The sequence below is a fragment of the Danio rerio genome, chromosome 11 (genome assembly GCF_052040795.2).
Source record: "Danio rerio strain M-AB ecotype USA chromosome 11, GRCz13ab, whole genome shotgun sequence".
Classification (NCBI taxonomy): domain Eukaryota; kingdom Metazoa; phylum Chordata; class Actinopteri; order Cypriniformes; family Danionidae; genus Danio; species Danio rerio.
The window spans coordinates 39,254,536-39,278,358 of NC_141031.1; the positions used below are offsets into that span (position 1 = coordinate 39,254,536).

General features: G+C 35.1%; 1 protein-coding gene and 1 long non-coding RNA gene across 51 annotated transcripts; one reads left to right on the plus strand and one right to left on the minus strand.

Moving 5' to 3' along the window:
* The first annotated feature begins 745 nt into the window (after positions 1–745).
* On the plus strand, positions 746–21,915 carry sypl2a (synaptophysin-like 2a). 50 transcript variants are annotated; one of them, XR_015501829.1, is made up of 10 exons: positions 775–961; positions 1,052–1,126; positions 11,803–11,921; positions 14,072–14,267; positions 15,596–15,775; positions 18,641–19,025; positions 19,358–19,603; positions 19,684–19,886; positions 19,999–20,513; positions 20,621–21,915. XR_015501829.1 is itself a non-coding variant. In NM_200667.3 (6 exon segments), coding segments are annotated over 6 exon segments (708 nt in total). In that variant the 5' UTR covers positions 746–946; the 3' UTR covers positions 18,764–21,915.
* Positions 821–4,413, minus strand: LOC141376656 (uncharacterized). The gene is made up of 3 exons (XR_015503061.1): positions 3,332–4,413; positions 2,733–3,139; positions 821–2,616 (listed from the first exon to the last, which is right to left on the minus strand). It is a non-coding gene; the product is annotated as an uncharacterized LOC141376656 (long non-coding RNA).
* Positions 21,916–23,823: the final 1,908 nt, after the last annotated feature.

Below are 23,823 nucleotides of genomic sequence, written 5' to 3' on the forward strand. Positions count from 1 at the left end.
CAGTGTGCGGCAGTTCTGTGGGTGCAAATGCCTTGTTGATCCCAGAGGTCAGAGGAGAATGTCCAGACTGGTTCCAGCTGAAAGAAACATATAACAGTAACTCAAATAACCACTGTTACAGCCAAGGTAAGCAGAAGAGCATCTCTGAATGCACAACATGTCCAACCCTAAGACAGAAGAGCTACATAAGCAGAAGACCACACCGGGTGCCACTCCTGTCAGCTAAGAACAGGAAACTGAGGGTACAATTCGCATTGTTAAATTCGCAAAACGGGGGATTTGCATTATGGACGTGCAGCCAACAAATCTGCAGCAACTGTGTGATGCTATCATGTCAATATGGACCAAAATCTCTGAGGAATATGTTTGTTGAATCTTTGCCACAAAGAATTAAGGCAGTTCTGAAGGGTCCAGCTCGGTACTAGTAAGGTACCTAATAAAGTGGCCGGTGAGCGTATATAACCCTTATACTTTATAACCAATAACCTAATAACAATTAGGGAAGATGCTCAAATTTTACAATGTTAATTTTTTATATGTATAACAAGCATGATAGGAACATTTTAAAAGTTAATAAAATGTTTAATAACAAAAACATCAGTTTTTAATGTATTAATATTTTCCAACAAAACAATTATACATAATTCACTCCTAAAAACACAAACCTTTTCTTTTTGGCTCTATTTTGCGCATGTTTCTGCGAGGGTCTGGCAACACAGTGATACATTCGCTAGTGTGTGTGTCTCTTTAAGCAAGGGAAAGTTGAAATCACGTGTTCCACTGTAGAAAGTTTGACAAGTTGGTCGACATAAGTCCTCCGTTTTCCCGCTATCGAAAACCTTGAATGTCATTCTCTCGTGTCCTTTTCTTCTATTAAAAACCAAAATAGGAAACTAAACCGGAATCGAAGTGTTTTGTATCAGCGACAGCGTAAAACCACCCAAACATGGAAGTCGTGCAGGTAATAAACTATCAGCAGTTTAGCAATCTTCGTGTTTTCCGCTCCACAACGTCGATGTGAGGATTTCATCTTTATTTTCTCCATTTACAGAAAGTCATGTCGGGATTTAGTCTGGATTTGGGACCTGTGAAAGAGCCACTGGGATTTATCCGACTCCTGGAATGGGTGAGTTTTTACGATCAGTCAACAAGTCCATATTGTATACTTCAGCTGCAAAGTTAAATATGACAAAAATACACTGCTACTTATAGTTTTAAACACTATATTAGATGATTATATCGACGTACACTACTATTACACAACTGCGTTGTAGTCACATATGGTGCTGTTTTGTCAATAGGGGCCAACACCCATGTCAATATAATGTCAACTAGACCAAAACTAGCATGTAATCCATTATGAAGGTCATTTATATAGATGTACTCTTTAAGTGTACTATCTGATTGGGTATGTGCAGTAAAAATCCTCTCAAGCATACAAATGCATGCAAATTTTTACATGTCCAGCCCTGCGCACTGTCCCTTGAGAATTAAATGATGTTTACATTGCCAACGGTAGGAGCAACCAAGATAGTCCTGTTTGTCACATGCACATTAGAGACTCCTATGGTGGACTTTAGACTAATATCGCTTATATGCACTGCAAACAATGGCAAATCTAGGCTATAAAGGCTGTAAAACACACCTATCTGCAGGGCTCCCAGACCGATGTGTGTAACTAGGCCTGGAGTTCATTAACCTACTAAGAAATGAGGCTGGATGTGAAATTAACTTTTTGATTTAGGTGACTTTTTATGTCAGTCTGATCTGATTTTTGTATGTTTTGACCGATCTAGAGTGGAATAGAGAATGTCATTGAGGTAAAATAGGTTTTATATTCACACATTTGGACTTTCTCCTTAATATTTTCATCTCTTAATAATATTATCTCCTTTTTTAATTCTAAACAGGGAAATCATAATAGCAGCCAATGACTATTAAAGTACAACCTTGTTCACAGTCAATTAAATAGTGCTAATTTTGTGTTTAAGTCATACTTGTATGCGATTTCAGACTGAACATGCAAAGTAGAAGCTGCCACTGTTTAAAAATGAACGAATGTGTAAATCTAAAACCAACTTTACCTCAATGAGAATGTGGAATCTTTCCCTAGGAGGGGCATCTAAGCTACACTTGCCCGACTTGCGAGCTAAATATATTTGTTTGTTCTTGATTTAGTTGTAGACTAGACTGAAATTCTATCCAGCTGAACTGACTCTCTTCTAACTCTAGTTAAGAAGTTCGGGAGTAGAAGCCAACTGCCACAAACTTCAGTGATATGTGATGCTATAGCTGCGTACTCGCTGGCGTAAATATCCAAGGTCATTTTTAGAAACTATGTTGAATGCACAGAAAGGAATTCCAGCGGCTGCTACTGAACGAATAGCATGTGGTTTATTAGATATAATTCATTAACTGGATTGGTATCTCATTGACTTTGACTTGTGTAGTACATTATCCTTGTAATGCTGAATATGTCTCCTTCTGAGGTTCTGTTTACTCCTGGTTTTAAAGGGTATTTCACCCAAAAATGCAAATTCTGCCATTTGTTTACTCATCTTCGACTTGTTCCAAACTTGTTTGGGTTGCTTTCTATGGAGCACAAATGAAGATATTCTGGAGAATGCTGGAAAAATAAACGTCCATAATATTTTGTTTGTTCCTACTATGGATGTTGATGGCTGCTTTTTTTTTGTCCAGCATTCCTAATAATATTTTGTTTAGCATTTAACAGAAGTAATAGATTCTTATGACCACTTATGTGGGTGTACATTTTTAGGTGAACGGTCTCTTTTAAGAGGTTTTGTTTGTCAGTCTGATCAAGTGTATGACACTAAATAAGTACCGGTGTAAACCGGGTATAATGTGCCTTTATCATGTCCACTTTTGACCAATTTCAGTTTGGTTTCTAGTGTGAATGTCTTATTTTGTTGAATGCATTCAAAAGACACCAGCACACTGACCTAATTAAACATGGGTTGAGTTTTGGAATTGCGTTAGCCTGATGTATTTACCCAGATTTAAACTTTGCTGTCCGAAATCATACATATTCAGTTTTAGAGCAAAAAATAATAAAAAAACTGTTCTGACCTGTCCTGATTTTAACACAAATCCAGATTGTTCACTATTGTTTTGCTTCCTTTAAAGCAGGGGTGTCAAACTCAATTCCTGGAGGGCCGAAGCCCTGCACAGTTTAGTTCCAACCCTGCTCCAACACACTTGTAGGTTTCAAACAAGCCTGAAGGACTTAATTAGTTTGATCAGGTGTGTTTAATTAGGGTTAGAACTAAACTGTGCAGAGCTGCGGCCCTTTTGGAACTGAGTTTTACACCTGTGGTTTAAAGGGATAGTTCAGCCAAAAATGTAAATTTACTTACTCAGGGCTCAACAATAAGGACTGCCCAATGTCCTGGGGCCAGCATGCAAGACTCGGGCCAGTGCTACCTTGTCACTAAAGTTTAATTTGGCTGTGACTTTTTGTCAATTGTCAGTAATTGACTGTTTTCTCAACTTCAAGTGGTTCCAAACATTTGTGAGTTGTTGTTTTTTTGTATCTTGAACATAAAAGAGAATTTTGAAGAAAGCTAAAATCCTGACCCATATAATATAATTTATAGTATACATTACTATGGTATAATTTCATGTGGGTGTCTGACAACTGAAAATAGTAGCAGATATCACAGCCTCTGTTACTTTTTACCTTGCACTTTTGTGTTAACATTTATTATTATTTATTTAGGTTATGCGTTTTCACATTCTGATTCCAATGCCTGATTATTAAACTGTTAAAATGACTATAATTAAAGGAAATACTCTTAGGAATAACATATGATGTGTTTTTTGGAAGAGTGTACTTGCATTGTGATGATATTATATTGTCATTCTGGCATTATATAATGTGTGGTCTTAAAATAACAATAACATTGTTTATTGCAATATAATTTTGTGCAATATATTGTACAACAAAATATAGATGTCGTGACAGGCCTACTTGTGATACTTTTTGATTTGGTTCCTAATTTGGTTTGGTGTTCACACTGTCTTATTTAAGGCAGATCTACTATATGCAAGGCAAAAAAAAATCCGACCAAACTTAACAAACATCTAAAACGATGTTGAATGTGCTTGTTGCATTTGTGGATGTGATGGTATTTTTACCAATTGACATATCAAGAAAAGCTTAGATTTGTAAAAGAGAGAAACCATTTGTACAATTTCTCTGTGAAACACGTAAAAAAGATCTGCTGCAAGGCTGAGATGCACCTTCTTTAGTGATTTTTATTACCATTTTCTTGCCTGGCAGGTCTGTGTCTGTCTCAGATAGAGTATGCCAGACCCTTTGTAAACATTTGCACTTTGCACACAATTTTTCCTTTGTCTTTAAAAGTCATTATGCAGTAGATGCAAACATGCAAGGTGGCAGACAAAGGAGGAGGTGTGAGTTTAACACAGTAGTGTGTTGTTTTGGATCTCTTTCTATGGAGCACATGGAATTTCTGCAATTTAATCCACACTATTAAGGTGCTGCCTTCAAGTGGGAACAGATTTCTTCACAAACTCGTCTAAACACAAAGCACAGGTTCATTTAAGTAGGTGTAAATTAAACTGATATATCATTAAATTAAACTCTTCTTTTTCATCACCCATTATAGAAAATAAACTACCAATATGTTTTTGTAGATTTTATAAAGTCTTTCAAATCAGTTTTGGTCAGTTTAAAATGATAGTTCATCAAAAAATGAATACTTTATCATACTTACTCACCATCGAGTGCTCAAGTTTCTTCTGTTAAATACAAAAGAAGATATTCTGAAAAAAAAAGTTAAAAACCTAACCATTGACTTCTATTGTAGAAAAACAAATACAGAGGAGGTCAATGGTTACAGGTTTTCAGCATTCTTCAAAATATCTTCTTTTTGTGTTTAACAGAAGAAAGAAACCGATTAAGGTTTAAAACAAGTAAAGGGTGAGTAATTGATGGAATAATTTTCTTTTTTGGTGTAACTATTCCTTTTTTTTTACATCTTTATAGTATCTTTATTATTATTATTATTACTACTATTATTATTATTATTATTATTATTATTATTATTATTATTATTATTATTATTATTATTATTATTAATTAGTATTGATTATTTAATTCATATTGCTTATACCAAACATATAAATAAAGTAAATAATATTTTACTAGATATTTTTTCCATTTTTTTCGAAGTCACATTTAAAGGCTTAACTAGGTTAATTAGGTTAACTAGGCAGGTTAGGCAAGGTATTAACAATGGTTTGTTCTGTAGACTATCGAAGAAAATAGGGGCTAATAAATTTGACTTTAAAATGGCTTTAAAAAATTCAAAATTGCTTTTATTCTTGCCAAAATAAACCAAATAAGACTTTCTCCAGAAGAAAAAATATTATCAGACATACAGTGAAAATTTCCTTGCTTTGTTAAACATCATTTGGGAAATATTTAAAAAAGAAAAAAAATTCAACAGCGGGCTAATAATTCTGACTTTAACTGTATATACAAAATTTAAGATGTTGGTGTCTCCTTAAAAAAAATTTGATAAGGGCTTCAGAGTTTTTGGATCTGTTCTGGGTTTTGTTTAGTTGCAAACCGAATCTTTTCTATCTTAGGAGCATGTAAAAAATCAAAAACCCATTGCCGCTAAAAAGGGGGAACTGATGACATCCAATTCATAAGAAAAAAGATATCATAATGCGCTAAATGGTTTCATAGCACAAGTGTCGTTTTTACAGTATTTTTAAACACAAATGCAGCTTTAATGAGCCATAAGACCTCTTTCACAATCATAAGCATTTGACCAGTCATGTACGTTTATGATTTTTAGTGTAGGTGTAACCGGCCTCTTTCATTTTGTAAAAGTGCTTGAATGCGTAGGAGGATAAGGCTTAAAATATGCCTTCCTAAGCACTTTCTTTCAAATTATTCCAGAATTGCGAAAAAAAAAATATGAGGAAACAGCCGAGTTTGACACATTATTTTCTTGTAAGGCAAGAATGTCAGCCACTCCCTTTGAAATCAGCATGTGTCCGCAGTGCTGTTTTTTGCTTTAAACCACCACATCCCACATCCCATAAAGCAACAATAGGGAGGAAGAATGGGTTGCTAGCAGGTAAACTGACCTCTGATCACGTTCACTCCGGTGGCAAGCATGCTTCATTCACACAAAGGCACACTTTTGTAGTCACTTGCTTCATGTAGGTGTGCATTCCGCCGTGAACGTGGCATCGGCCCACCATGTGCTTGTGTTTGGTGCCAGGCATCCATAGTTTCCCCGCTGTGCTTCTCTGTGCAAAGCACCTGCAACACACACTGATCAGGAACGAAGCCAAAGTCTTGCCAGGGTGAAGATCATCACACACCCACTTCTTAGAAAGCTGAGGGATTTTCAGGGAAGTGAAAGTGTAGGAGTATTTTTAGGATCTTTTTGGGGTGCAATACTTACCAATGTTGTTTATTTAGAGCAGGGGTCAACAATCTTGTTCCTGGAGGTCCGGTGACCTGCAGGGTTTAGCTCCAACTTGCCTCAACACACCTGCCTGGGTGTTACAAGTAAACGAGAGCTGCATCCCAAATGGCACACTATACACTATGCACTCATGCACTATGTACTTATGCACTAACACACTCCACAGGATAGTATATGTAGTGTTGTCCCAGATGGCACACTAATGTTTTTTTACTAAGTGGAAATTTAAACCATTTCCCTGGTGACGTTTGATGGTTGCTAAATCAGTGAAATAAACAACCGAATTATCAAATAATACCTGCCGTGAGTATTGCCGCATTCACCATCGGGAGGCGCTATAATCACTCTCGTAGGAGAATTTTGCTTTCACCATCCAAAATAAATAGTTATTCAACATGTGCGTCCGATAGCTCCGCCCCTTCCGCTACGTAAGCAAACCTGCAGTCGTTGAGTGCGTGAAGTGTCCATCATTACACACTTCATTTTAGCGGCTGAATGAGTGCATCATCCGGGTAATAAAAGTGCACTTAATGTTTTTTGAGTTTTCAGTGTGAACACTACTTTCACTATTTATACTACAAAATGCCGTAGAATAGTGCATAAGTATGCGATTTGGGACGCAGCTCTTGGAAGACCTTGATTAGCTTGTTCAGGTGTGTTTGATTAGGGTTGGAGGTAAAATCTGCAGGACACTGGACCTCCAGGAACAAGTTTGGTGATCCCTGATTTAGAGGATCAAATATCTGGCTTAATGAGGGATTGAAGCAGTCGAGTGTCTCTTTGTTTTTTGTTTATAGTTTGGTTCGAGGGTGTGTTGATACAGATTTTGAATAGTCTCTTATAATAAATTGAATCATGGTTTGGTTGTATAGCACATTAATACAGACTTTGGTTAGCACTGTCATCTCACAGCAAGAAGGTTGCTGGTTCAAGTCCTGGCTGGGTCAGTTGGCATTTCTGTGTGGAGTTTGCATGTTTTCCCCATGTTGGTGTGGGTTTCCTCAGGGTGTTTCGGTTTCTCCCACAGTCGAAAGACATGCGCTTTAGCTGAATTGGCTAAACAAAATTGGTGTTTCACAGTACTGGGTTGCAGCTGGACGGGCATCCGCTATGTAAAACATATGCTGGATAAGTTGATGAATATATGCAGTGATGAATAAAGGGACTAAGCTGAATAAAAATGAATGAATTGTTTATCAATTAAAAGTATGTACAAATTTGATTACATTCCCATTGAATCTATATACAGGGCTTTCCCTGACTAAAGATTTTCTTAGTCGAGTAGTCGCTTGTATTTTAAATAAATTTTGATTAAGCCTACTTAAGCAAATGTAGCGAAACGGTTTGAGTTTAAGAGAATGTCATTTCTAACATGTTTTTCTATGTTCATTTCTATGTTGTACAGCAGGGGTCACCAAACTTGTTCCTGGAGGTCCGGTGTCCTGCAGATTGTAATCAAACACACCTGAACTAGCTAATCAAGGTCTTACTAGGTATACTTGAAGCACCCAGGCAGGTGTGTTGAGGCAAGTTGGAGCTAAACCCTGCAGGCCACCTGACCTACAGTAATGAGATTGGTGACCACTGTTGTACAGAAAGACTGTAATACTAAGCATAAAATCTGCCATTAAGAACTTGCACATGCAAAAACGGCACGAACAAATGGAAAAAACAACAACATGGAGCTTTGCAGAATATTTATTATTTGCTAATAAAATAAAATTATAACATTTACAAAAATAACAACTTAAGAACCTGTTGACTAGAACAATTAAAAAATATATAGTATAAATATTATATTTTTTTGTATTCATTCATTTTCTTTTTAGCTAAGAAACCCACGCCAACATGGGGAAAACATGCAAACTCCACACAAAAATGCCAACTGACCCAGCCGAGGCTCGAACCAGCGACCTTCTTGCTGTGAGGCAATCGTGCTACCCACTTCGCTGCTGTGCTGCCCTATATTATATTATATTATATTATATTATATTATATTATATTATATTATTTTATATTATATTATATTATATTATATTATATTATATTATATTATATAATATTATATTAAATTATATTATATTATATTATATTATATTTTGGGAATGGTCAAAATATATGAGCAATATCACACTCTTAGCAATGCGATATGCCTGTATATTGGCACTGGTTGGCTTGAGGCCGCAGGCCAAGTGCCTTAATGTCCCACCAGTCACCATATACAGCCTTATCGCACTGCTAATCATGTGATAATGCGTTTATACAACAGTTCGACGGCATTATCGTGTATATAAAGAGAAAATCAAACAAGGAGTCTCAAAAACCTTTTTGTAAGAGAAACTACTCTCTTCCACTGTTCATTCACATCTGCAGCTGACGTCAGAACAGCAGAAACTGATGCTCATTCTCAAACGTAACTTTAGAGCTAGTATTTGAATGATTCTCTAGCGTAATGTCTAAGGTGAGGACAAAACAGTTGATTTTGCTCACATTTTAAGATTATAAGGCTGAACGACATGAAATGTCATCAGTCTACAGAGATTTCCCAGTATATTTCTGTTGCAATCGGGAGATCATAATAATTAAACCCAAAAATGCCAAAGCAAAGTGAACACAAACAATACTGTTGTATAAATACAGCGCTGTAATGTAATATAATATTATAATGAAGTAATAAGGAAGACCTGTCAGTGTTGGTATTTTCTTCTTTCTGCATCCAATTTGAAACTTTTACTGCACAATAACAACTATTCAATCTTAAAATAAATAATTAATTCTAAATTTGATATATAATCTCAATTCAATGATTTAAGCTGTAGTTTGATTTAAAAAAAAAGTTATATATTTTAATTATTATTTCATGAGATTCACCATTCAATCGGCAACATTTTCCTAGGCCAGTGTTCACACTTGAGGGAAGTTCTGCATCCTACTATATTTTTTCCTGTTTAACAGCAGCTGTTTCTCTGAAGATCATTGTTTCTGAAATGGGGGAATCCACAGGGCTCGCTTCACTGACCGTACAGTCCTTGGAATTCTTTAATATGTAGCTGAAATGCAAAAAAGAAAGATTAAACTTTAACTCGGCTTAAATATTTGTGTTAAATTTCCACTGATTCAGCCTATGAGAAAAGTCATCTTAAAGTGATAGCACACCTAAAAGTGAAAGTTCTGCTCTTTTACCCACCATCAGTCCAATAAAAGAAAGTCATGTGGTTTAAACCAATAAAAAGGTGAGGGAATAAGGACAGAATTTCTGTAAATCTGTGCCTGAGATCTATGTTGTTCCTCCATTACACAATTTGGCTGTTAAAAGATCTCTTTTTCAAAAATGGTCACAATTTACCAGCAAAACACAGGAAAGACAGGTTCGCGTAAATGTCTGCAGAAACCATAAATCATAGCTGTGCTACTGTAGTGATTTTCACAAGTGTCTGCAGAAGTCTCTTCCTGTGTGGAAGTGGGGAGTTTGTAAAAGGAAAGCACTGAACCACGGGCCAGGATATCTGCGAGTCAGCCGGGGGAAAAGATTGAGGAATCATTTACAGATGGAGAAATTCTCTGCTTGAAGACAGTGCTGTTACAGGGATTTTTATTTTATTTTATAATTTATTATTTTTTTTTTGTTTAAAAAATATTTTTTGTTTTGTTGTTTTTTGTTTTATTTTTACGTTTGTTTTTGTTATTTTTGTTATTTTATTTTATTGTTTTGTTTTGTTGTTTTTTTTATTTAATTTAAAATATTTTGTCTTGTCTTTTTATTTATTTTTGTTTTTGTTTTTATTTATTTTTTGTTTTGTTTATTTTTATTAAAATGTGTGTGTGTGTATATATATATATATATATATATATATATATATATATATATATATATATATATATATATATATATATATATATATATATATATATATATAATTTAATGGATTTTAATTTAATTTTGTTTGGTTGTTTTTTATTTAATTTTTAGCTATGTTGTTTTTATTTTATTTCATGTATTCTGTTTTTTTTGTTTTGTTGTTTTTTTATTTTATTTTATGCATTTTATTTTATTGTATGTATATTGTTTTGTTTTATTTTTATTTTAATATTTTTGTTTATTTATTTTTTGTTGTTTTTTTGTTTGTTTATTTATTTGTTTTTGTTTGTTTTTGTTGTTACTTACTTTACTGTCCACAACTGGAAATTTATCTTTGGCTTTCTCCAAATAATTACATCAACATCCACATCACATACATCACAAAAAAGTAACACTAATACATTTAATATCATTACATAAATCACATAAAAACGCAATTAACTATTCATACATAATTTTAAATAACTTTAATTAAAATTCTAATGGCAAAAATGACATTTGATTTACATTTTTCTTTACTTGAGGCTCCCTAAAACGTCTTTTTGATGGCAAAAGCTGAAATTTTATATTTAAGGGATGAGAACAATCTTCAAATTTTTATTTTTCTTCATTTATTTATTTATGTATTATTATTATTATTATCGTTATTATTATTATTATTATTATTATTCATTCATTTTCTTTTCAGCTTAGTCCTTTTATTAATCCGGGGCTGCCACAGTGGAATGAACTGCCAACTCATCCAGCACGTTTTTACGCAGCAGATGCCCTTCCAGTCGCAACCCATTTCTGGGAATCATCCACACACACTCACATATACTCGTACACTACGGACGATTTAGCCTACCCAGTTCACCTGTACCGCATGTCTTTGGACTGTGGGGGAAACCGGAGCACCCGGAGGAAACCCACGGGAACGCAGAGAGAACATGCAAACTCCACACAGAAACGCCAACTGACCTAGCCAAGGCTTGAACCAGCAACCTTCTTGCTGTGAGGCGACAGCACTACCTACTGCACCACTGCGTCACCCATTATTATTATTATTATTATTATTATTATTATTATTATTATTATTATTAATGTTATGTTTGTATTCATTAATAACTAATTTTAAAATGAAGACCCTATTTTAAAGGTGGACAACATATAAATTAGATATCTAAAAACATATGTACACAGTCAATCAGTACAAATGTTTTTGTCAGGATTTACTGAAGAAACGCAGTGAAATACTAGTGATGAAATAGCTGGGAAACAGATGTCATTGCATATGCGTATCAAGTTTTATTTTCAGAGACAAAATATGTGGGAGGAGAGATTTAAACTAATTATGCAATGTTAATGGTGCAATCCTAAAGTCATTTTGCTACTCTGAAAAGAACATTTTCAAATACACAGATGTCTTATAAAGGTTTTTTGTGTGCGTGTGTGTGTTTTTATTTTTAGGTTTTTACCATTTGTGCCTTTGCAACCACTGGTGGTTATGTTGGATCCACTGTTTTCACTCTTAAATGTCCAGACAAAGATGATGTTGATGTTACTGCTAATTTTGGATATCCATTCAGGTATAAACAACCACATTTCAATCCTATTTCTATACATTTTTACTATTAAAATGTTGTCTGGTTGAAAGTCATGCAATTAAGGAAGACTTGTTCACGCCAACAGTGAAAACCTTAAACAATTAGGGCTAGGCGATAAGGCAAAAATGCTATCTTGATAATTATTTTCCAATGTTAACGGTATACATTTCGATATAAGTTGTTATGCTTCCAGATTTAAAAGAGTATCCCAATGATGACTGAAGCCACAAATATAACATATTTTTGGCCGATAAATTTCCGGTAGCCGAAAATTTACATCTTGGTAGTCGAAAATTTTATATCAACACAATCCCATTTGTAAGAGTAACAAATAATAACTTGACTTTGAGTTGATCAATTGGAAAAGTGGCAGAAGGTAGATCTTTAGATCTGTTGAACTGCATCCCAATTATCACAAATACTGCAGAAGACCTATTGTAACTCAATCAGACCACAGATTTTCTCAGATATCAGTCAAGTTTGGTGAAGGAATAATCATGGTTTGGGGTTACATTCAGTATGGGGGAGTGCGAGAGATCTGCAGAGCGGATGGCAACATCAACAGCCTGAGGTATCAAGACATTCGTGCTGCCCATTACATCACAAACCATAGGAGAGGGCAAATTCTTCAGCAGGATAGCGCTCCTTCTCAAACTTCAGCCTCCACATCAAAATTCCTGAAAGCAAAGAACGTCAAGGTGCTCCAGAATTCGCTAGCCCAATCACTAGACATAAACATTATTGAGATGGAGGAGGCATTGAAGATGAATCCAAAGAATCTTGATGAACTCTGGGAGTCCTGCTTTCTTTGCCATTCCAGATGACTTTATTATTAAGTGATTCGAGTCATTGCAATGCAGATATGTATGGATGCAGTCCTCTAAGCTTATGGGAGTCCTACACGATATTCATTTTTTTCCACTGCACCATGACTTTATAAACTGTTTTTTATTATGTCTGTATTACTGTTAAGTGACAAGACTTTTGTCTAAGCAAAGTCAGACCTCACTGTCCTAATGAAATAATTAAAAATCAAGGCATGATCATGTTTTACTTTGGTAAAATAAGTGTAATCTAGAGGCCTTTGCCTTTCATATAAGCCACTTCTGATACCAAATGGTCAACTAGAAGTCAAGTTATTATTTGTTGTTCCTAAAACAAGACTTTTGTCAGGTAGTGTAGTCTTGCTGTGTGACTATTGCGTATACATGCATTGCTCAAACAATATACTGTGCAGCCCTAAGTTGAACCACTTAAGCAGGGTGCGAATTATGCATTCAGTAATGTTAGTTTGTGTAAATACATGCTTCAGTGAATCAAATTTATGTGATTATTTAATTTACTTATAATTTATCAATAATTAATAGCTATTTCAGGTCAAACTTTACAAACTTTGCATCTAATTTGACTTTACTTTTAGGCTACATGTTGAAACAAACACCGATTTTATGAGAAATCAGTCTTGTGAACACTTATGATGTCTATCGGTGCATTAGATCTGCAGGTGTCAGACTGTTGAATTAGTTTTTTTCTTGCGTAGTCTAATTCGCAGGATTATGCATTCACAATGGTATGAACATTATTGGGGTGGTCAAGTAGATATCTATTATTTTAATTAAAATGCAGATCAGACTGAACTTTTTCTCTGATTCAAAGGAAGCCCCCAATGCATATTATGTCAACGTCCTTCAGGGGGATCAAGCCTTAATTAGGGGAGTCAATTCCCCCCCAAACTCCCCTGTGATTTGCACCCTGTGTTTATGTTTTGATAATGTTTTTGGTTCCTTTTCTGAACTTCGACATTTCTGGATTGTTATCTATGGAGGATTTCATCTAAAATATCTTAATTTGTGTTTGAAGATGAACAAAGTTCTCAGGGGATTGGAATGACCTAATGAGTAATTAATAACCAAATTTTCACCAAACTTTTCTTTTACAGAGCTCAAACGTGATGATAAAACTAATGATCATGTGCATCGGTGTTGATAATAACGCAGTTGTCTTTATTGCTTTTGATGTGAACAAGCCTTAAACCATTTGCATGTTGACAGCCTTGAAGGAAATGAGTGTTATAGTTCTGTGCACTCAAATGATGGAAAAGCCCCAGTTAACATGTGACTTCCACTTTCTAGGCTTCCGAGTCACCCATACCTGATTAATCATTGCAATGGCTCCAAGAACACGACTTACCTGCAGGGAGATTTCTCATCCTCAGCTGAATTCTTCGTCTCTATTGGCGTCTTGGGTTTTCTGTACTGTACCTTCACCCTTATCCTGTACTTGGGCTACCAGCAGGTTTACAGGGAGTCGAACCGAGGCCCCATCATCGTGAGTCTTTGAATTATCAGTCAAAAAAACAAGATTCAGATATGAATTTTGTTTCAGTTATTATTGTGATTGTAAGTAAAATGCAATGTCCCGTTTTGGTGTGTGTATTAAACTAAAACTATTGCGTTGCCTTGCGCCGGGTGTATGATAGGGCCCATAGAGTTGAAGTCAGAATTATTAGCCCCCTTTGATTTTTTTTTTTTTTCCTTTTTCAAATATTTCATAATTGATAATTAACAAAGAAGGACAATTTTGACAGTGTGTCTTATAATATTTTTTCTTCTGGAGAAAGTCTTATTTGTTTTGTTTTGGCTAGAATAAAAGCAGTTTTTAATTTTTAAACACCATTTTAGGGTCAAAATTATTCCCCCCTTTAAGCTATATTTTTTTCAATAGTCTACAGAACAAACCATCGTTATACAATAACTTGCCTAATTACCCTAACCTGCCTAGTTAGCCTAATTAACCTAGTTAAGCCTTTTAATGTCACTTTAAGCTGTATTCACCTTATTCTTCGCCGACGAGCAGGCGCAGCCATTTGAATCTGTTTGGCATGAGACTTTCGGTCTCATTCACTTCCATTCAATTTTAGACTTTAAAAACTGCTCGTTTCACTGTTTGATGTTGCAAATTGATATTTCCTTGTTGTATTATTCTACTCTGTCTGTATAGTCATGCAAACATTTGTTTGTAGAGCAAGTAGTTTGACAGTTTTTTGCCGTTATTTTTCCTAGTCATTTCTCCCATAGGCGAATGAATCGGAAGTTTTAAGACACAGGTGTAAAACTCAGTTCTAAAAGGGCCACAGCTCTGCACAGTTTAGTTCCAACCCTAATTAAACACACCTGATCAAACTAATTGAGTCCTTCAGGCTTGTTTGAAACCTACAGGTAAGTGTGTTGGAGCAGGGTTGGAACTAAACTGTGCAGGGCTTCGGCCCTCCAGGAATTGAGTTTGACACCCCTGTTCTAAGACAATCGCGAAAACAGGCGCACTTCCGCATTTTAGAATAAGGTCAATAGAAGTGTCTTAAAAATATATCTAGTCACATATTATTTACTGTAATCATGGCAAAAATAAAATAAATCAGTTATTAGAAATGTGTCATTAAAACTATTATGTTTAAAAATGTGTTAAAAAATATTCTCTCTGTTAAACCAAGATTAGGGAAAAAAATAAACGGGGGGACTAATAATTCTTTTATTTACATCTCTTGTTATATCTTCCTCTTGTCCTTCTGACAGCCTCTTTGTCAGATTATAAATTTTCTCCTGCAGTTCCCACAAATAAGCACTGATACCACAAACTGTGCTCTGTTTGTTCTCCAGGATCTGGTGGTGACCGGGATCTTTGCCTTCTTGTGGCTGGTTTGCTCCTCCGCCTGGGGGAAAGGTCTGACTGATGTCAAATATGCCACAGATCCGAGGAGGCTTATAATTCTCTGTCTGCCTGAAGATAAATGTGAAATAAAGAGTTACCCATCTGTAGGCCGTCTCAATGCGTCTGTGGTGAGTATATGAGTCTTAATTCGGCTCTTCTTTTGTTTTGTTTCTCAAATTAAAGGCCATTTAAAGTGCTTTGAAATCTGCATTTTTATTCGATGTTCAATGTAATCTCAACTAAAACCTGAAGAGAGGGTGGGACATATCACAGCCTCCTCCTCTTTTTGACAGGCAATAGCCTTTCATGTTTATTCAATCTTTGAATAAACATTCAAAAGTTAGAGTGGTTGAGATCAAGCACATCAAATGTGAAGTGTCTTGAAGGGGCGGGGCATGTCAGATACTAGAGGGCATTTGATTGGTCAGAAGATTTGATGAGAAACTGAAGTATGAGGTGACGTCAAAAAAAAAAATAGTTGATCAATTTAGGCAGACAAATTGCAAACTTTAGATGTTTTATATCTTCAAAATGCGAATTTTGTAAACTTATAGATATCCTTAAAACTCCCATGAAATTAAAATAACGTTTTTTAGATGTTACTATCGTTATTGTTCGTTTTTAGGATATCTATGCTAGTGCGCTCTAAAACAGTGATAAAATTTGCATTTAGGAGATAGAAAACTGATATAAACATGTAATGCTTGTCATTTCCACCTAAATAGATCAACATTTATTCTCGTCACCTCATACTTTAGTTTCTGATCAAATCTTGACCAATCAAATACTCTGACATGCCCCGCCCCCTTCAAGACACTTCTCATTTGATGCGCTTGAGCTTTACCATTCCCACTGGCAGAGCTGTAAGAAAGATGAAACACTTGGATGTTTTTTAAAAAGGGGTGGAGCTACTCTATGTCCCGCCCTCTTTTGTTGAGATTACGTTAAACATTGAATAAAAAAGCACATTTCAAAACACTTCACGGGACTAACATACTGATACTAACATCTAAAAAATGTTTTTATTGTTTCACAGGACCTTTAGGCATGGTTAATACCTAGTTCATGATCTTGGGAAATGATATATTGGCTTTATTACAGTTGTTTTTGGTACAATTTTTGCTTGTTAAGTGGACACACTTATAACCTGACTACAACAGGTCAATTTTGCTTTCTGTTCCAATGCAATAGTTTTAATGAATTATTGGTAAATGTTTTATTTTATGAGGCCTGCTGTATGTTATTTAATGTACAAATGAACAATCTTTACATGATCTAACTATAAGTCTGGCTATTTAGATTTCATGGCTAATACTTCAGAATTGCATTTAGTGCATTTTAAAAGTTGTTTTCCAGAATGCAAGCTCAGTCAATTTCATGCTGTTTGAAACAACTTAAATTTGCAGTTCATGTATGCAAGTTTGACACTCAGTGGTTGAAATAGGTATTGCACTCTTGGATTAAAACATTTTCACTCTGCTCCAACTCTGAGGAGTCCATGCCAATGCAGGTTGCCAGATTGACATGAGTGTGCCTGACTATTGAGCCTAAAGGCTGATTTGAACTTTTAACTTCAAAAATTAAGCAATGGCACGCTAGAGAAGAAATATTTTCCATACTAAAAGAAGATTTTTTTCTTAACCAACACCTGAAACAAACACCTCATGCGCTTTATTTAGTGTTAAATGCTAATAAAGTGAGTTTGAATGCCATTTTACACAACATTTATTGCCATACTACTGAAAGCAGCAACAGATAGTTCACTTCAGATCTTGAAAATAAAATAAACCGTGTGAAATTGAGCTTTAGAACTGTGACTCAGTGCAAGCCAACAAATATTAGTTATTCAACATGTACATATAATACTATTAAAGGTGCTGTATGTAAGTTTTTGACTCATCTAAAGCATAAAAACATAATATATTTGCAGATATTTAAGAAACATGCAAAGTGAACAATCTTGTTTATCTAAAAAACTAAAGTCAAATGTTTTGCTTTGAAAATGTGTTTTCCTACGGAAACATCTGTCTGTGTTTTGGTTCTTTTAACCCCCCCAATGCCACTTCATTCAGTAAGGCTCTCAAAGCATGCGCTCATGACCGAAATGCGACCTACGGTGGACGGTAGCAGACTCCGAAATGAGATACAGATTCAAGCTTCACATGAGGTGGTTATTAATTAGCAAATAATATAAATATTACAAATGTAAACATTAGGTGAACTGGTTACATTGTAACCCCATGTCCTAACAACACTCTACGTGACTAGATTTGCAGTGATTAGCAGTTTGGCTGTTTGCACCAGACGAAACACGACAGAAATTTAAAAACAGCCATCCAGAAGCACAGAATATGCACTCACTCATGATATGGTAATGTTTATAATCCAATTAATACATATTAAACCTCTTTAACATTATTAAATGTTCATGCTGAATCACCTAATGTAACTTGCTCACCTAATGTTTACGTTCGTAATCTTTATATTATTTGCTAATTAATAACCTGATGTGGAACACTGAATCTGCGTCTCTGAGTCTGTTACTGTCCACCGCAGGTCGCATTTCAGTCACGGATACATACTTTGAGAGCCTTTCTGAATGAATGAAATATGCGGTTTTCTATCAAGCAGTGGCAGTGGGTGGGTTAAATAAACCAAAACAAAGACAGCTATTCCGGCACGTAACAAACATTTTTAGAGCAGAATCTCTGACTTTAGCATTGTTTTTAAGATAAACACGAATGTTCACTTGGCATGTTTCTTGAACGAGTCAAAAACTTACAAACAGCTCCTTTAATAATAACAGGGAATGGTTACTTTTCGGCTCAATGTTGCCAGATTTAGCAAAACGCTGCAAAAAAAAAAAAAAATCATATCGGCTTTTTACAGTCTACACATAGCCATGATCAATGTGACCTGTTTTCAGGAAAATGCGCTGAAAGTTTAACAAAAGTAAGCATTACATATACCCTTCTTTGTTCTCCCTCCTCTAGCTTTTTGGATTCCTGAACCTGATTCTGTGGGCAGGGAACTGCTGGTTCATCTACAAGGAGACTCCGTTTCACAAGCCGGCAAACCCACCAGTAAACGCAGAAGAAGGAGTTTCCTCTTCCTAATCAGACAAAAGCGGCTCCTTCCTCTCCTCTCCACACATCCATACAGCAGAGGACATCACCGTTTGTTCATGTCCACACACACACACACTGAAGAGAAACTACACTTTAATATGCAAAAGCTTCATGCAATGCAGTTCACTACTTATAAATGCAATAAGCTGAATTCATCATTTCTAGATGTTTGTTTTATCATTATTATTTTAGTGTCTGCTTCAAGGCACTGACAAAAGCAGGTCGTAAAAAAAATTGTATTTGATCATAGGTCTCCATCTTAAGTCCTGGAGGGCTGCCAAGTCTGCGCAGTTTTGCTCCAACCCTAATCAAACTAATTAAGGTGTTTAAGACTACTTTTGAACGCCTTGATTAGTTGAATCGGCTGTGTTGGAATACGCTTATCTGCGGCCCTCAGGGAATTGAGTTTAAGACCTATGTGTTAGATCAGGGGTGCCCAAACTCAGTCCAGTGTCAAGGAGAGTTTAGCTCCAACCCTAATCAAACATGCCTGAACAAGCTAATCAAGCTCTAAATAGCATACTAGGAACTTCCAGGCAGGTGTCTTGAAGCAAGTTAGAGCTAAACTCTGCTGAACACCAGCCCTCCAGGACTGAGTTTGCCCTGTCTATTAGATTAATATCAATTCGATGACATCTTTCAGCTTTATTATGCTTTTTGTTTTATTATTAATATTTCTAGTTGACAACCTACGATTTCACAACTCTAAAAATCCACTACAATCAGATTTTATGAAAAATGAGCACCTAAAACACTAGTATCACACTAATATCTAGCTCTAGACGTCGAAAGCTTGCTTTTCCTTGTAGTTTTAACTTCTATTTATTGGTGCCTTTTCATTTGCGTTCATGACGGGATGTTTTTTGCATACCCAAAACACACATCTGAGTTCTATTTGTCAAGTAAAGTCAAACAAAAGAAAATCCTCCTGATTTCAGTCATAATAATCTGATATTTAGCATGCAACCTTTTATTTTAAAGATGTTTGCATCAGTTTAAGTGCTATTTGGTTTAAAAAAAATAATAAAAAACACTACACCAAAGGCCATATTTCTTATGCCAACAGGAAAAGTCTGTTAATTATTCAACACTAGGCATTATTCAGCAGAAAGCAACTCAAATTCCTGGTGGGCAGCAGCTCTGCACAATTGAACAGCTTGATTAGTTGGATCCGCTGTTAGAATATGGTTGGAGGAAAACTGTGCAAAGCTGCGGCCCTCCAGGAATTGAGTTTGAGACCTATGTATTAGATCAGTAACATTTCAGTGACATCTTACAACTTCTATTGATTACAATTTTTAAATGATGACCTGCAATTTCATAACTCTAAATATCCACTACAATCAGACTTTCTAAAAAAATGAGCACCTAAAACACTAGTATCACACTAATATCTAGCTCTAGACGTCGAAAGCTCGTTGTTCCTTGTAGTTTTAACTTCTATTTATTGGTGCCTTTTCATTTGTTCATGATAGGATGTTTTTTGCACACCCAAAACAAACATCTGAGTTTGATTTATCAAACGAAAGAAAATCCTCCTGATTTCAGCCATAATAATCTGATATTTAGCATTCAACCTTATATTTTAAAGATGTTTGCGTCTGTTTAAGTGCTATTTGGTTAAAAAATAACTAAAAAAAGCACTACACCAAAGGCCATATTTCTTATGCTATCAGGAAAAATAAGTTAATTCAACACTAGGCATTCTTTAACAGAAAGCAACTTAAATTCCTGGAGAGCCGCAGCTCTGCAGTTTTGCTCCAGGCCTAATCAAAGGGCTACTCTTGAACACCTTGGTTAGTTGGACATGCTGTGTTAGAATAGGATTGGAGCAAAACTGTGCAGAGCTGCGACCCTCCTGGACTGAGTTTGAGCCCTATCTATTAGATTAATATCAATTCGGTGACATCTTACAACTTTAATATGCTTTTTGTTTTATTATTAATATTTCTAATCGACGACCTGTGATTTCATAATTCTAAAAATCCACTACAATCAGACTTTAGGAAAAACGAGCACCTAAAACACTATTATCACACTAATTTCTAGCTCTATACATCGAAAGCTTGCTGTTCCTTGGAGTTTTAACGTCTATTTATTGGTGCCTTTTCATTTACGTTCATGACGGGATGTTTTTTGCACACCCAAAACACACATCTGAGTTCGATTTGTCAAGTAAAGGCAAACAAAAGAAAATCCTCCTGATTACAGCCATAATAATCTGATATTTAGCATGCAACCTTTTATTTTAAAGATGTTTGCATCAGTTTAAGTGCTATTTGGTTTAAAAAAATTACACAAAAAAAAAAAAACACTACACCAAAGGCCATATTTCTTATGCCATCAGGAAAAGTCTGTTAATTATTCAACACTAGGCATTGTTCGACAGAAAGCAAACACTTGTTTAATAGTTTTTTCTACTGTTCAGAGTAGCAATGTTGTCTTTTGTTTGTATTCAGCTGACTTGAAACTGTAAATGAAGCGTCACATGGGTTTATGTGTATATTTACAGCATCTGTGCATGTTTTACCATCTTATTTTTTACAGGAGAAACCTTTGTTGTATTGCATTCAGTTTGATCCTAAAAAAAATTGAGTAATTGTTCAATTACGGTGATTGTCTGTGTGCAGTGTATGATTGTTATTAGTTTAATTTTATATCACCAGTTAAACCTTTTTTATTATATCCTCTAGTAGTTGTTTCAAATGTAAGAGGAGCATTTACTGCCAAATCTGAATGTTTTAATCCAATAACCTGGTATGTGAATTTAGCTTGAATAGTAGACCATTGGAATTAATATAAAAAGGATTATAGCAATGTCGTTTGGGTTCATTAGTGATTACAAAGAGGAGAAAAAGTTAAAAGGGGCATTGTGGTCATCCTCATTTGGTTTTGACAAACATAAAAACGGGCCTTCGGTTGTTCTTGTTCTTGTGTTTTGTATCTCTATTGTGTCTCTAAGTTCAGAAGGAAAATCTCCAGAAGGGCTGTTTGCAGTTTTGGTTAGTATTAAAAGAGGAGAGCTGTAAATATATATTGGCTATTGGTTTGTGTTTTTATTTCGGAAAACAAACTGCTGTTTCCTACATGAAACCACTAGATGGTGGTGTTGTAAGCGCAATAAATCCATTGACTACTAACGCTGGTGTCTCATACGTGTTTCTTCAGAAAAATCGATTAACGCGAATTGCCTCTGCGCTTATATTAATTTAAACTACTAATTTAACCAGAAAATAACAGATTACGTACAGAATAAAATAATTAACAAATATATGCATGTATATTTACATTGTTTATATACAGTTGAAGTCAGAATTATTAGCCCCCCTGAATTATTAGCAACCCTGTTTATTATTTCCCCCAATTGCTGTTCAACGGAGAGAAGATTTCTTCAACACATTTCTAAACATAATAGTTTTAATAACTTATCTCTAATAACAGATTTCTTTTATCTTTTCCATGATGACAGTAAATAATATTTTACTTGATATTTTTCAAGACACTTCAGTACAGCTTAAAGTGACATTTTAAGGCTTAACTAGGTTAATTAGGGTAACTATGCAGGTTAGGCTAATGAGGCAAGTCATTGTATAATGATGTCTTGTTCTGTAGACTATCAGAAAAAAATATAGCTTAAAGGGGCTAATAATTTTGTCCTTAAAATAACTTTTTAAAAATTAAAAACTGCTTTTATTGTAGCCGAAATAAAACAAGTAATATTTTTTTCCAGAAGAAAAAAATATTATCAGACATACTGTGAAACATATTTCCTTGCTCTGTTAAACATCATTTGGGAAATATTTAAAAAATAAATAAAAAATCAGAGGGGGGCTAATAATTCTGACTTCAACTGTATATTAGGTTTTCATGCAGTCTTTTGGATGGAACAGACACTTGAGGGATGTAAACGAAATCAATGGTCCCTACGCATTTCCTGTTTTACATTTTTCATTTCTGTAGCTTCTGAGAATGCAAAAAGAGCCATATATTGATAAATGATGTAATGGTGGCTGTTTTAACATTAAGTTATGAATGAATTGTCTCTTGTTACAGTTATGAAATAGTTTGGTATCAAGCAGTAAATGTTCATCAGATAATGGCATGACCACATTGAAATAGTCTAATGTCAATTTGTACTGGAGAAAAAAAATAATGTTCACATATTTTGTTTCTGTGTTCTTCTGCTTATTATAATATGATATTTATTTATAGACGTTAGTTATTTTACTCCATTTCCATTGTTTTCTGTTTTGTTTTTAATTGTTTCATTTTAATCTAAAATTATCTCATTGAAATATGTGTATTTTAATGTTATCCATTGGTAAAATTCATTATTATTCATAGGTTTGTTTCATGCTTTTGTCTTTTCTTTAAGTTATCAAGTTATTTGTTTTTGTATGTGTTGAAGTTGATGTTTTATTTTATAACTAGGCAGGGGCGGATTTAACCAATATACGAGGTAAGCAGCTGCTTCGGACCCTGGGGAATTAGGACCCTGACCAATGCCAAGAATACAATATTAACCATTAAGCTTTTTTTTTATGTTTACCCACATGTGTTGTATATCTTTATATAACCATTATAGTTTTATTGTTATTACTTCTTTTTTTTAAAAAAAGGGGGTCCGCATTAATATTGGAACTTAATTCATTCATTCTTTTTTTCGGCTTAGTCCCTTTATTCATCAGGGGTTGCCACAGCAGAATGAATCGCCAACTTATCCAGCAAATGTTTTACACAGTGGATGCCCTTCCAGCTGCAACCCAACACTGGGAAACACCCATACACTCTTGCATTCACACACATACACTATGGCCAATTTAGCTTATTAATTTCACCTGTACAGCATGTCTTTGGACTGTGGGGGAGCACCTGGAGGAAACCCACGCGAAGACGAGGAGAACATGCAAACTCCACACAGATTCCATCTGACCCAGCCGGGGCTCAAAGCAGAGACTTTCTTGCTGTGAGGCAATCATGCTTCCTACTGACACCTACTGGAACGTTACATCATTTTATTTTTATTTTACATCATGAAGATAAAGGTT